The sequence below is a fragment of the Dendrobium catenatum genome, unplaced genomic scaffold, assembly GCF_001605985.2.
Source record: "Dendrobium catenatum unplaced genomic scaffold, ASM160598v2 fragScaff_scaffold_325, whole genome shotgun sequence".
Lineage (NCBI taxonomy): Eukaryota > Viridiplantae > Streptophyta > Magnoliopsida > Asparagales > Orchidaceae > Dendrobium > Dendrobium catenatum.
In genome coordinates, this window is record NW_021318787.1 from 751,092 (window position 1) to 767,455 (window position 16,364).

At 34.2% G+C, this 16,364-nt stretch overlaps 1 protein-coding gene across 5 annotated transcripts in view; it reads right to left on the bottom strand.

The window, feature by feature from the left end:
* The window catches only part of LOC110100890 (mitochondrial intermediate peptidase, mitochondrial), a 71,005-nt gene extending 61,647 nt beyond the window's left edge, over positions 1–9,358 (bottom strand). For 2 of the 5 annotated variants that reach the window (XM_020828606.2, XM_020828605.2), the window contains exons 1-2: positions 9,220–9,354; positions 9,078–9,127 (exon numbers count right to left, since the gene is read on the bottom strand). Coding sequence is in view for 2 of the 5 variants with exons in the window: in XM_020828604.2 (XP_020684263.2) it covers positions 9,078–9,132; positions 9,220–9,319 (155 nt within the window). In the remaining 3 variants the exon portion in view is untranslated. Of the gene's footprint in view, positions 1–9,077; positions 9,133–9,219 lie in introns of those variants that run through there. The other 3 variants (XM_028693593.1, XM_020828604.2, XM_028693594.1) reach the window with 3 other exon arrangements.
* Positions 9,359–16,364: the final 7,006 nt, after the last annotated feature.

Here is a 16,364-nt window from a genome sequence, read left to right on the forward strand (position 1 = left end):
TGATATTCCTTGTTATTACCAAATAATACCTAGCAATACCGAGCAAAAACTGAGTTTTTTGGCGGTGGGAGGACGCATCTCTACGTCAGGTGGGAGGACGCAATAATTTTTCCTCACTCGAACCCCAACCCGTCCACCCTCACGGCCCACTTCCTCCCTCTCCCTCTAGCTCACGGCCAAGCCCATCCCCCTCCCAAACTGCCACTTCCACCTCCCCTCTCCCTCTCTCTTCCCTTCTCTAGTCAATACAAACATGAATGGCGGATCCGGAAGTTGATCACGGATTCGTTTACGATTCTCAAGAGGAAGTCGACATCATTCAATCACCATTCTTTGATCCCGGATTTGGGTCCGAAGGCACCGTCGAAGAATACATGGAGCGTATTCTCTTTACTTTGGTGGACGTCATCGAAGAGCAACAACTTACAGGATCGTGGAAGATCGCAGGACGACCACCCATCTCTCCAACTCCGGCCAACTCTCTGTTGGTCAAAATCTCTGGCATCCTCTATCTCGCAATGGCATCACTGGGCTTGCTAACTTTTGTCCTCCGCTAAACCTACTTCCAAAGAACGATCAAGAGGGAAACTCTAAGGTGAAAGTTCTAATTGTTAAGTGGTAGATTATTGTTAATCGCATATTTGTTTACTATTTTATTGCCATTATTTTGGATTGCTCTGTTAATCTAATGTGTAACCGCATGCTAGAAGCAAGTCAATAATTACAAAAACTGATAATCCTAAACTTAGTGAATAATTAATGTTATAATTTCATTGTGAAAACAAATTTCTTAATAAGATCCTGCCATTCCATTGGTTGTTTCACATCAACTCTGCTTAGAGTATATGCAATGATTCAAAAGGATGCTAAGGATTCACCTAAAGTGATTACAGGTGATAAAAATGAAAAATGAAATGTTTATGTTATATTTTTTATGTGAATTTATAGGTATGGTAACAATTCAAGGAAAGTCTATACAAATCCTTTTTGATACAAGAGCTTCACACTCTTTCATTTCAAAGATATTTGTTAAATCAATGGGATTGAATGTTTATAAAATAAATGCAATTTTGGAAGTTTTGATATCAAAAGGATCTGTTGTGAATGTAAATAGTTTATGTCAAGTAACTTTCAAAATAAAGGAAAGATAGTTTGAAGCAACAGTGAATGTTTTGTCATTGCACGAGTTTGACATGATATTGGGAATGGATTGGTTATCAAAGCATTTTGTGATTATTGACTGCAACAGAAAAATTATTAAATTTAATTTTCTAGGAGAGAGAGATAAAATTTTATAGAAATAGATGAATTGCTTTGATGATCATTACTTATATATGAAAGCTTCCAAGTTTGTCCAAAGGATGTCAGTATTTTCTTGCTCAAGTAAAGAATATAAATAAGTTAAGGAGTTGAAAGATATACCTGTAATCAAAGAATATCCAGAGGTGTTCTTAAATGATTTGTCAGGGTTACCACCAGAAAGAGAAATAGATTTCACTATTAAGTTGATACAAGGTTCAGAACAAGTGGCAAAGTTACCTTACAGAATGACAGTCAAGGAGTTACAGGAGATGAAAAGTCAATTACAGGAATTGCTAGATAAAGAGTTCATCAGGCCAAGTTCCTCACCATGAGGAGCTTCAATTTTATTTGTAAAGAAGAAGGATGGGAGCTTCAGAATATGCATCGATTACATAAAATTGAATAAGCTTACTGTTAATAACAAAAATCATTTGCCTAGAATTGATGATCTTTTCGATCAACTGGAAGGAGCAACAGTTTTCTCTAAAATTGATTTGAGATTTGGATACCATCAATAACGCATTAAGGAGGAAGATATAGCAAAGACAATTTTCAAAATCAGATATGATAACTATGAGTTTATGGTAATGCCATTTGGAGTGACAAATGCACCCGCTGTATTTATTGATTTGTTGAACATAATTTTTAAATCATTCCTGGACATAAATCATTCCTGAAGATATTACCTATATGGGGTCAGATGTGAAGTATTTACATATCATAAGAGTTTCAAATATTTTTTTAATCAAAAAGAACTTAATTGAAGGCAGAAAAGGTGGTTGGAGCTCATTAAAGATTGTGACTTGGACATACAATATCATCCTGGAAAGGCAAATGTGGTTGAAGATGCGCTTAGCAGAAAAGCTCTTGGAAATGCAAATTGGTTAATCACCCAGCAAAAATAGATAATTAAAGACATGAAAAAACTATAGCTTTCAGTGGTCAACCAGAAAAATACAAAACATATGATATTAAATCAACTGGTGATTCAATCTAACTTGAAGGATAGAGTACTCAATTCATTATCTCAAGATAAAAAATTTCAAAAGATCATAAGGAAAGTGCAAGCAGGATAGTTAGAGAACTCTGTAATTTATGGAAAAGGATTATTGAAGTATAAGAGCAAGATCTGTGTTTCAAGTATTGAAAATTTGAGAGAAGAGATATTGCAGAAAGCTTACCTCTCAACTTATGAAATTCACCCAAGTAGTACAAAGATATATTAGGAACTGAGAAGGTTGTTCTGGTGGCCAAGATTAAAAAGAAATATTACATAATTTGTGGCAAAATGTATTCCTTGTCAGATGATTAAAGCAGAACATCAAAAGTCAAGTGGTCAACTACAACTTTTATATATACATGGGTGGAAATGGGAAGACATTGCAATGGACTTTGTAATTAGATTATCAAGATCAAGGCAGAATCGAGATGCAATATGGGTTGTTATAGATAGATTAATAAAGTCAGCTCATTTCTTACCTATCGAGCAGACATATTCAGTGAAGAAGTTGGCAAAAATATTATGTGAATGAAATTGTAATGTTGTATGGAATTCCAAAATCAATTGTTTCTGATAGAGATGTCTGATTCACGTCTAAATTGTAGAAAAAAATTCAGAAAACTATGGGCACCCAATTGACTTTCAATACAATATTTCATCCTCAGAAAGATGAGCAATCAGAAAGGAAAATTCAGACTTTGGATGATTTATTACGGTTATGTGTATTAGATTTTAGAGGAAATTGGGAGACTCGCATACGGTTGATTAAATTTGCATACAATAACTATTTTCAATCTAGTATTGGAATGGCACCATACGAGACTCTTTATGGGAGAAAGTGCAGAATACCCTTGTGTTGGGTAGAAACATGTGAAAAAAAATAATTGGAACTGAACTGGTAGATGAGGCTACTAGCAAAATCATATTGATCAGAGACAAACTAAAGGCAGTACAAGATAGGCAACAAAAGCATAGACCAGTTGAGTTTGAATTGGGATAATTTGTTTTCTTAAAAATCAGCCCAATGGAAGGTGTGCAAAGGTTTGGAAAGACAAGAAAATTGAGCCCAAGATTTATAGGTCCGTATGAAATCATTTAAATGATTGGAAATATAACTTACAGATTAGATCTGCCAGTACATATGCAAGGAATTCATAATGTGTTTCATATATCAGTACTTCGGATGTATATGTCAGATGCGTCAAAGAGAATTCAATCCAAATCAATTGACTTACAGCCTGATTTGAAATATGTTGAGGAACTTGAAAGAATATTGGAATATGATGTGAAATAATTAAGGAATAAAGCAATCCCTTTTGTGAAGATTTTATGTAAGCATGGATCAGAAAGAGATGTCACCTGGGAGAAAGAAGTAGAAATAAAAGCTCTATATCCCAACCTATTCACTTAAGGCATGGTTTAAAATTGCGTAATGCAATTTTAAATTTTTAAGCCTCAAAGCCTATGCAATGAGAGCTGGCATTGAGGCATACGCTTCAAGTTCACTAAGGCGCGCCTCGTCTCATGTTTTAGAGGCGTCCGCCTCTTAAAATTCCAAAAAAATCCTAACCTAATCTATATCTATTCGGTTCGGCCCCCCACCCCCATGCGTCTTCAATAATTTCCGAACCAAAACTACGTTTCTTCAATCGGTGTCTGCTCGGCAATGTTTGGTATTGTTGGGTATTGATAAGTACATGCTCGGTACTACTCGGTACCACTCAGTACAACAATGCTTCGTACCACTAAGTACATGCTCGGTACCTTTCGGTACATGCTTGGTACCACTCGGTACATGCTCGGTACCACTCGGTACATGCTCGGCACCGCTAGCTACATGCTCGGTACCGCTAGGTCGAATCCCGCCAGGGGGCAACGCCCCCTTGGACCCCCGGCTGCCCGGCATATTTTTATATTCATCATCTGTAGTAATAGTTGTTAGTATTGGTCTGCTTCTTCATGAGTGCATGCTTTGTATAAGTTTTCTTAATGAAGAATAAGTGAAGCATTATTTTTAAGGGTTTGATATACTGTGATTTGGGAAAGATAGAATTTGAGTTTAACTATATTTCATATTGTCTTATTATTGGGATGTTTTGATTTCACTTCATATCTTGTGCCTTTTTATGTTTTATATTTTTTACTCATTAGAATATAAAAATTTATCATTTTATGTTTATACAATCTTTTGATTTTGAGGCTTACGCCTCAAAACGCCTTGAGGCTTACGCCTCGCTCACGAACGAAAAATGTCTCAATACCCGATTATGCAATTTTAAACATTGACTTAAGGTATGTCACTTATACATTATTTTAAATTTCGAGGACGAAATTTTTTTAGAAGGGGCGATTGTAAGAACCAGACCTGGCTAGTTCAACTGAACCGGCCAATTCTTAATAGAGGGGCGCAGGTTTTAGCGAATAGAACAGAGCAGTTCGCGAAAACATGAAGGGGCGGATGGCCGAACTCGCACCAAAAGGTTTGGGGAAGATTTGTTTCGTCATTTTTAGCAGTTGATCACGTTAGAGGGTAAGATTAAACAACTCATTTTCATTTCTATTGTTATAGAAGCGGTGATTTAGGAAAAACGACGGTGGAAGAGAGGAACAATTTGGGAGAAAGGAAGGAAGAAGGTTTGTTTATTTTTTTTATATAAATAACTTCTATTCTTCATATAATTAGTAGAAATATTTAATTGAAGATAAGAGAGAATCGAAAGTGAGGAGAAGAGAATTGAGAAGGAAAGAGGAAGGATTTTGAGATTTTTGGAAAATCCCCATTGTGAGTAAATTTCTATCATGTAATTATTATTAAATTTTATTAGTTAAATCAAATTTTCATGAAAATTTTGTTGTACAAATTTAGAGATTTTGGAAAGAGATATATCAAAATTGTAAGAGTTGATCAACCAATGATTCAACAAGAAAAGAGAAATTGAGATTTGAGGTAATTATTAATAAAAATGAATATTTAAGAAAATTTATGGAAAGATTAAACGATAAATTTTTAATTTTTTATGATTGTGAATTTCTTTACGTTGTACCAAGCGTCGAAGACTTGAAAGATTCAAAGTGGATATTTTCATAACTTTCTTTATTGTATTTCTTTTCTATTTAAAAGGAGCATGTTACATAAACAATTTAAGACTCATAAATTATTTTATAATTATTACTTATGAAATATGCAATGTATATACAAGTATACAATTACGTGAAAGTAATCGTATGTAAAGAAATGCATATAAGAAAAATATAAAGTAAAGTTATAAAGCTGTTATACATAAGTGTATCAAAAGTAGATTCAAATAATATATAAGTGAATGAAAGATAAATAAAAAGAAAATGAAAAAGAAAAGGAAAACGATATGCATTAAAATGTCCAGGAGTTCACCACCGTATGGAGTAACACTTATTTATATGCATAATAACACTGGAGTAAATGTTGAGCCCATCTCTCTACTTCATATCACATCATCCTGCAAGACTTAAGTATTATATTTGCAAATTACTAGCAATTCATCAAAACTCAAACAGCACAACCCAATAAAAAACAAATGAAAGTTTAAAAAAAAAAAAGTCAGTTTCACTAATTAGTTCTTCATAAAGTTTGAGTTAGTTTAATTATATGAATGAAGACCTATAAGCTTCCATATGTTTATTAATGATCATTTTTTAATGGATGAAGAGAAACTTTTGATGATGAGGCGAAATAGTGATATTCTTCTCTTTCATCTCTCTTCTTTGAGAAGGATTTCTTTAATGTCACGTCATCTCCAAAACGAACTTCCCATTTGCCACTCCACTTCGGGATGGATTTTGCAAGCTCTACAACTGTAAAACCCAATTTGATCAGGAGTGTGCCACATTAGGCTCAATTTAACAATACCCCGAAATTCTAACATTCACGAAATTCTGCAATTTTAATGTCATTGTGTTCTACTCGTCGAATGGACCAATTTGACATATAGAACTAAAGGTCATATTGTAAAGAATTGGAAATTAGGAAATTAAATCTCATTTGTATTTTTTTCCTAAGTTAAAAACATGAGATAACTATTTAAAAATAAAGTATACTATACCTAGGGGTGGTGGAACATGTGGCTTTCATGCAAGGCTTTAGGGAAGGGGTAAGGCATTCTAAATGCCTTAGGTTATTTTAATCCCATTTCATTCCCTTCCAACTGAAAGCCTTATTCTCCACTAGGAGCTCTCGGGCATGAAGGAGAGTGCTCAATCGGCCGAGAGGTGGTCAACTGGAGTTGAAGTGGTCAGGTAAGGAGCGGGAGCAGGCCGAGAAGTGCAGGAGCCGCTGGAGTCGGGTTCATACAACTGAAGTGGGAGGTATGTGCTAGGGAAGGGGTTTGGTTGTGCATGATTTGGTGCAGGATTTAGGATTGGGGCTAGCCAAGGGTTTCATTGTGATGGATGTTTGAAAAAGTAATGATCATGGTAAGGCTAGAAGGTTGAGAGGAAGAGGGAGAGCAAAGAAATGAATTAGGAGAGGTGCTGACTAATTTGATTATGCGGAAAAAATCAAGACTGTAGGCAGGAATAGGAAAAAGAAATCTGAGAGGTTTGGGAAAAGAGTAAGGAAATAAGGGAAGAAGAAAGAAGAATCAAGGGAGGAAGAGGAGAAAAAGAGAAAGAAAGGTTCAGTTATTGATTGGGGCATTTGTACTACAAAGGAAATTAATATAATCATGTATGCGAGGTCGAAATTGGGAGGTGCTCTATACATACAGGCAGACATGAGATATCTAACTTTGTGAGTCTGCGCGATGACAAGGTAAGATATGCAATTTTCTTAATATAGTAGGCTACTCTAATTGTGTATAATTATACACGGGTAAAATTAATTAGTTATGTGTAATATTGGTCTCTACATTGCACTTTGTAATAAATCAAAAATTGTAATTTATATAGTCATGTCATATATAATTTGTCGTATATTATGATCCTGTTATATTATGCGATCATGTGCAAGTCTATTATGTTGTACCTTGTGATAGATTCATACAGTCATACCTACCTATTTGTTGATATAACTGACAATCATACTAACTTGTCTGCATATGCATATGTCTATATACAGGCAAGTGTCACATAACTTGGAAGAGAAAATACAATAATCAGAAAAGCCTAAGAATGTGTCATGTTAGGTGGTAGGTGAATGGGCAATGCGACCCTAATGGACAGTGCGACCTCATGAGCCTACGGAATATGAAACATACGAGCGATAGAGGTAGTGCGACCTTAGGTGCCTACCAGCTATAGACCTAGACATAACCATGAGGACATGACACTTTTTAAGGTTGAAAAAAGGAAGTTATATGATGAACTGAAAGATATAAGAATAATAAAATATTGTGATGTATGAATTACTCATTGAATACATTTGGCATAATTGATGATGTCAGCAGTATGTGACATGTGGTGATGATATTGGCATCATGAGACATACCCTAAAGTGGTTCAAATTAGTATAGTTCTTACATGTGACATTAACTTTTACCTGTTAAATAATTTCATACTATGCATATTTCCTTACTGATTACATATAGTTCTTATTACTTCTTGTTAATAAACAAGTATTATGTTTCATATACTTAATACGATATTAGTAAATTACGTACTTTATGAGCCTCATAGCTCACCAGATTTTTATTCTGGCTGTTGTCACAGGAAAGAGCTAGGAAAAGGTGGAAGCTAACTAGACTCAAGTCAATTTTAAAAACTATATTTGATTTTATGGTAGAAAGAGATGAGTCCTAATTAGAGGTACATGCACAGTTGTCATAAAAAAAAATTTATGAGCTTAGTTGCTCTTTAATTATATACGTATAAAGGGCATGAAAAATTTTGAATGTTTCCATTTTAAGTGGCATGAAGGTGGTTGAAATGATTTGTGTTATGAATGTTTATGAATTATATGATTTTTTTATTGCACCCTGCATTATTTGGAAGGGGCAGTGTAGGGTGTGACAAAAACATATAGTTGAAGATCTCTAATTCTCCACCTAGCAAAAGTTTAACTCTCTCTAGAGTAAAAAGTTATTTACATCTCAAAAGAACTGATGTAGCATAAATCTTTGGTTATGTGTCTTGTTTTTGTGCATCAATATTTGTATTTTAATTAATTATTAGCATAATTATTATGTGTCTTATATTACATCAAGTTTGAAACATATTTTACATATGATTCTTATATGTAGTAAGTACATTTTACTCTTCATCCCTCTCTCCCTCTCTCTCACCTCTTCTCCATCCTCTCTCTCATCTCTTCTCTATCCTTTATTACAGTAAAATTGATGATAGCCTAATAATTTAAATCATTTTCAAGCACACTTTCAAGCAAACAGCCAAATATTGTCAACCAAAGTTTATTGAGTTGTTACATGTTGCAGTGGAAGGCGATCGAAATGCTCCAACATGTGCTTCTCGAGAAAGTTAGAATGACGTTATAAGGTTCTTAATTCATTAAAATGAAATTCATTTAAACAATCTAGCTACTTATGATGTGCTTTATTCCATTTAGATCATGTTATAATTTCATCAGAGAAGTATGCATGACATGAATTGTGACATCCAAAATAAAAAAATACGTCAAGATTAGATAAGCTTTTCATCATATGAAATACAATTCCAGGAACTTAAAAAGATGTGCTAATGTAGAGACATCATATTCATAAAAGCCATGTGACAAGGGTGCAAAAATGCAATTCTCACAATAACGAAAAGTCAAAGCATATAAAAGAATAATTAACGTTGAACATACTGTCTACCCAGTAGAGCAATCTGTGTGTTTAATTGGTTAACTCGTTCCAGCTTCTCTGCCACAATTAACGCAAGAATTAGCTAAACATGATGCATCATATAAGCCTACAAGCACTTTAGGAAATTTGTTAATGAATCCATACCAGTAGGAAGATGAATACCACCCTTTTCAAAGTCAATCCTTAGGCTATGAGCTGCCCTTCGAGCTTCTTCTGATTGTATTGACCCTTCTTGCTCGGACATTAAAACCGCATTATATAAAGTATGATTCGTGTTCAAAAACTGAAACAGCCATGTCAAGAAAAAAAAGAAAAAATTTAGTTGACGTTGCCTATTTAGCATGAAAACTTTTGAAATCAAATGATGGAGCTTTAATAATGAAATGAGTTTTAAAAAATCTATAAATCAAATAAAACAGCATGTACTTAGTCTTTCATAAAAAATGACGAGTACTAAATGAGAGTAAAAGCATCCTCAAATTTTCAAAACATTTACAACCAATCATTAGTTCAACTTTTTAAAAAATATAAGAGTCCTTGAATTTGGAACAATAAAGGAATTATTGCCATAGCTTTCTTTTAATATATATATATATTCAAGGCAGGAGGAAAGATATTAAGTTTATTTAGTAGTTAATAAGAGATTATGTGGTCATGCACAATATAAATGTATGAAACTTTAGGGATGCATCTACCAAAGATTAAATCTTACGCCCTTCTCCATGAAAATGGCAAACTATATGAAATTTTTTACATATTTCAGTTGCTTTATTTGGCGATGTTTTTCCCATTTGAATTGGGGAATCTTATAGAAGTCAAAATACCTCAAACAACCCTTACTCTTGGGTATTTAGATTTATCCCCACCCCAGTCAGCCAATCTAAGACAAATCTCAAAGAACTATGTATAGTTCACTCAAATAAGAGTAGCCCCCTCCGATAGTGGATGTATATTAAACTGGGATGATCCACAAGTTTAATATCTATGGTCTCTCTACCAATAGTGACCTATAAGAGTCCCAAGTTGATCATTCTAGCACTATTATGGCTTCCTAACAAAATAGAGTAAATGCATAGCTCTACACATAAGATCTAAGTGGTTTAAAAACAAAGCCTAAGTATCCTAATCTATGTTTATTGTTCATCAGAATGGTCCAGATCTACTTTGATTTGAGCAATACTTAGATTGGAGCCCCTTAAGCAATCCTACTCCAAATCAAACTCAACTCAGCTAAGGGGAAATTGATTTATTGAAAGCCTTGATGGGAGTAGGCTTAGACTAAACCAAATCCAATTTGGAAACCAAATCCTATTTGGTCACCCAAGCCCAATAAAGCCCAAATTGAGTGCACTAGAATCTAAAACAAACTTAGACTAGCATGACCCAATCAAAACCAATACCTAGCAATTGGGTAAATTGAATCCTAATTAGATTCAACTCTCATTCTCTCACAATTAGTAAAAGCCACCAATAGAAAGGTTGAATCTAAATGGAGCCTATGAACCCTTTAATATCTATGGTCTCTCTACCAATAGAAAGCTTGCTTCCATAATAAATTTGGTTTAGGTTGAATTAAGCAAGGATAGCTTGTGCGACTATTCCCTTATCCACATGGCTACCACTCATTGGACAAACGGCAACTAATTCTTAACTATCTAACAACCTAAAACAAAGCCTCCTAAGCCCATAACCACTGTTAAAAAAAATAACTTCAAGGAGCAATAAAACATGCTTTGAAACAAAGTATTGTTAAAATGCATTAACGCGTTGTTAGTGAAGCAAAATGGCATGAAGCATATAAATTTTATACATCAGGAGATGCATCAAAATTGATAAGCGCAGCATACATTATTTTAGATGAAATTGATTCGTATTCCATAAATTAAGAAGCAGCAATAACAACATCAAGCCTTTAATTCCACTAAGTGGTTTCAGCTTCATGAATCCTTTTTTCTCCATTGTGTCCTGTTAAGAGTCAAATTCTAATTTAAATCTAATAAAAAAATGTCATTTAGGTCTACCTCTACCTTTCTTAATATAGGTCAAATCTAATACATCTACTCTCCAAATACGATCATCGAAAGGCCGAAATTTTACATGACCAAACCATCTAAGGAGACTCTCTCTAATGTAATCAGCCACTGGAACTACTCCAACCTTTTCCCGTATATGCTCATTTTTTATCCTGTCTCTAAAAATAAGTCCACTCATCCACCTAAGCATCATCATCTCCAAAACACTTAACTTAATATTATGCTTCTCTTTTAATGGCCAACATTCTGCGCCATAAAGCATTACAGATCTCACCACCATCTTATTAAATTTTCCCTTAAAATTGATTGATACTTTTCTATCACACAACAAACACGAAGCATTCCTCCATTTCAACCATCGAACTTGAATTCTACTAATAATATCCCAATCTATTTCACCACCACTCTGAACAATAGACCCAAGATATCTAAAAAGAGTATACTTATTAATGAATTAATCGTTCAAAGTCACAAACCCCCCACTAGATCTATTACTACTAAAATTACACTCCATGATTTCACCATCACTCTGAACAATAGACCAAATATATTTAAAACGAGTACACTTATTAATGAATTGATTGTTCAAAGTCACAAACCCCCGCTAGATCTATTACTACTAAAATTACACTCAATGTATTTGGTTTTAGATCTACTCAAACAAAAACCTTTAGACTATAAAGTTGACCTCCATAATTCGAGTTTACCTTCAACTCCGTCTCTAGTATTATCAACAAGAAGAATATCATCAGCAAAAAGCATACACCAAGGTATATCATCTTACAAATGTCTAGTAAGAACATCCATGACAAAAGCAAAAAAGATAAGGGCTTAAGGTTGATCCTTGATGTAATCCACCTAAAATAGGAAAATACTTGGTCAAACTACCTTGTGTTTGAACACAAGTAATAGCTCCTGCATACATATACCTAATAACTTGAATATAAGCGTTATTAACCCCTTTCTTTTCTAGAACTCTCCATAGCACTTCTCTTCAAACTTTATCATATGCTTTCTCTAAATCAATAAATACTCCTTAGTCTCTCTAAACTTCTCCATCAACCCTCTCAATAAATGAATAGCTTCCATAGTAGACCTATCCGGCATGAATCCAAATTGATTTTGAGAAACATTAGTATCACGTCGTAACCTATGCTCCATAACTTTCTCCCAAAGTTTTAAAGTATGACACGTCCCATAAATTAATTAGAGAGAAATATTTTAAGTATAAAAAGTAAAAAGAAATTCAAAGTAATTAAGTACACCTAAAAATAGTAGGATATTATTCATAATTTAATGAAACCCTGGAAGCTCGTACTACAGAAGCCATCTCTTCGTTACTTTCAAGAGATTCAAAGTGCGATTCTACCTAAGTCTTCATTTCCCTCTTTCTTCCTTCATTTTTGTTCCTTCGTTCGATTATTTTTCCCCACTCACCAATTTTTTTTCCCTTGCTACTCCAATGAAAAAAAAGTCTTTAGGACTTTCTTAGACATGATTCAAACTTAACTTTCTTCCATCTCTTTCTTTCTCAGTTCTTTTTTTTTCTTGCTTACTAAGTTTTTTTGTATCTTCTAGTGACTCTCTCTTGTAGCCACAAGACAAAGAAAAGGTAAATTGCAGCCATTTCCAATGCTTCCATTCAGCAACTACACAAAAAGAAAACTACCATTTTGTTTATACAATGATCTGGCATGATTTTCAATTGAAGGCCACACTTCCTCAAAAAGCAAACCCACCGCCATCTTTTCCTTCCTTGTAATTCCCCAGGATTAAAATTCCTCTGGCAATTGTAATTCACCAGGTCCGCTCAATTCCATCATGCACCAAGAGACCAGGACTAAAATTATTGAATTAGGAATTGAGGTATTTTCTGTAGGTGAGCCGAGACATAAGCTTCGAGATATTTTGAGATGAAAGCCATATAATCAATAAATAGCGCAAAATAACAAGTATCATTACAACATCAAAGTACAAAGAAAGGCATATCATACTAACATCAAAGTAAGAATATAACAAATCAAAGTAAGTTCATCACAGTATGTGTATCCTACTCTCGAATCAACATTAAAAAGTAATCTTATAGTGAAAGTAAAAAAATTTAAAAAAAAAAAACATTAAAAAGTAATCTAAGCCATTAAGATGATAATTTGTAAAATTAAAAGTCTTCATCACTCTCGTCACTTAATGGGTCTTCATTAGAATCATCATTATAATTATTTACTTAAATGACTATTGATATTAACAATAAAAGTAGATATAGTGGAGTAAGAGGATATGTTGTGGAGGAAGAAGGCTTGGCTTGGCAACTACAGTGCTTTAGTAAGCAGACCATGGTGAGTGGCTAAGGAAAGGAACTGAGTATGAAGCCAATTTTAAATAGATTAATTGGGAGAAACAATAAATTTGGGTTTTAAGAAATATACTTTATTCCAAGTTTTTTGTTTGAATCACCCTAACCTTAAAATATGAGAAGTACGCCTCTTTGTTATTGCGTAGGAGTGCGCGCCTTGAGGTGCTCCTCAAACATTTTGTGGAAAAGCCTCATCTAGGACACCAAGAAGCATACAACTTATGGTAAATTCCATTAAAAGGAGCTTAGGTGCAACTTATATTATGAAATTTTAAATAACGCAACGAAGAACACAATTTCCACTAAGTTTGCCTCTCCCCACCCCGCAACCCCATCCCTTAAGCCTCTATATCAAGAGCCAAGCAATTCAAAATTAGTTAGTCCCACCCATAGCTAACTATGAAGATATTAGCTTGATGTGGGCTTGAACATTTGTTATGCTCTGAGATGATGTCAAGCTAGCCAATTGCACATGAAATGCTTAAAGAGATGCTAAAGGACCAACCATCTAATAACTCTAATCAAATATAAATTGAACAACATAATAGAAAGACATGGAGAAGGGTTCAATAGCATGATGATCTTTATTTCTTGTTTCTATCATCCCTTTATACTTCTCTAAAAGTATGGACTCATTATGTACAATGTCAACACAAAATTAAACATCTTGTTCAAAATCTCGACAAATAAACGCTACATCCCAATACAGTTGTTTTCATTCAACGATATCAATTCCTATCTCACTAGAGTGACAGACTGATAGTCCTCTTTCCTACACATCAAACCAAAAGATCGGGTCAACTACAGAAGAATAAAATGCCATGGATAAGCCCAAATAGGGAACTGCTTGTTGATTCTTCTATAAAAGTGATTTTTGTTACAATTGTTGCTTTTATAGTCTCATCATTCCAATTCCATCTACCTACTTGGATGTTGAAAGTATAATTTTAAAAGAATGCATGACAAAATATTGAGCGCATAGTTCTAATCAAATGGTTACCAGCAATAAACTATAAAAACTAGTCCTTAGATTACTACATAAATATGAACGCTTCTAAGTATATGTCTTTGCACCTCAAGGGTGTTAATGTAATACAAGCCACAAATCAAATTAAATCATCCCACAAAAGTCCAATAAACTATAAGTCAATTACAAACTGACTCAAAAAATGCTGCAACATAATTGAATTGGACTAATTTCAAAGAATTTTAAAGCCTAGTTATATTTATGGCTCACCTTTGTTTATTTTTAATTTGATCTATTTTAATAGGTTAATAGTTTATGTTGCAATGTATAATTAATGAGGACATCCGACCTTGAAAGTTTATTAGAGGAGGAGCCGAAGATCGACGGCCATGATTGTACCATTTTATTTTGAGTTATTATTTGTATTATGGTTTTTTATGCATTTTTTCATTTTTACCCTCACTTGAGTGAGTAGGCACCCCCCGATGGCACTTTTGCCATTTATCTTATTATTGTATTTTGGCTATTTATAATCCCCTCTTCTTTTTGAGGGGATGGATGATTATTAAGGGAAAATTATGTACTTTGTTCTTAAGAGCTTCGAGAGTTCTTATGAGAGTTTAAGTTCCTAGGTGAGGGCAACGTACTACCCACCAGCCGCAAGAAGCATCCGGGCTCGTGGTTTGAAGTCCCTAGATGAGGGAAAAGTATTAACCATCAGCCGCAGGAAGCGTCCGGGCTCGTGGTTTATCTTCTCCACTGACTCTCTCTCCTCCTCCTCCCCAAGCCGCCACCTTCATCTCGCTCTGATACCATTCCTCTTCCCTCAGCCCTTCCCACCGGCCTCCACTTTCCCCAACCTTTGGCTGAACCCTTGCCCAACCCAACCACCGGCCGCCAGCCACCATCCCCCCCCCTCCCCTTGGCTCCAAAAATTCAAAACCATGCATACATTCATTACTTTCCTAATTTAAATTCTTATAAATTTGAAAAGTCAAAAGATTTCAAATTTAAATAATTTTGAATTTGAAATATCTTTCCTAAAAGAAAAGAGATATGTTAGGAAAGCTCCTCCAATCATGCTATTTGAAATTCAAATAAATAATTACCAATGATATATTTCCCTAATTAATATTCCAAGATTAGCAATTCATTAAACACCGCACCTCCCCCCTTTGATTTCAAATTTTAAATTTCAAATGCATAGTCACTACTTTCCATAATTAGCGCATTTTAAATTAGGAAGGTTTTCAAATCATATTTTAATTTATTCAAAATCTGAAATCTTTTTCCTAAAATAACATGAGCTATATTAGGAAACCTCCCCCAATCATGCTAATTTGAATTTAATGGGAGATTGGCCTTAATTTTCGCTCACATAATTGATAGCCTAGGATTGGCAAGTCATAAAACACTCCAATCAAGACCTCATCAAAGTGGTCGGCCCCTCCCTCTCTCCCTTTCCCCTTCTGCTCTCCCAATTAAGTCTCTCAATCAATTACTCCAAATTAACTTCAGATTTGGGATTTGATTTAATTCTTATTTCTTTAATTGAGAGATCATAATTGGCAACTCTATTAAATCAATAATCCCACCCCAATCATGACTAGTTTGGTTCGACATCAGTGATGTTATGAAAAATAACATTATTACCACTCTCACAAACACAAGAGAGCAACGATACATGGGCTAGTGAAAGTATATTGAGTAAGTATAGAGCATTTTGTAGCATGCTCACTACAAAAAATCCATATCCACTCTTTTAGGAAAGTAAGATGTAAGAAAAGCATTACCATGCAAAGACTTAGCTATTTGTTCCTTCTTTAGTTTCAATAAAAATGATGATGAAAAACAATCCTAACTTTGATTTAGGAGAATCAAAACATATTGAAAAATAAAAAAATTGACAAAAATTTATATTTTCATAGTAATGAAA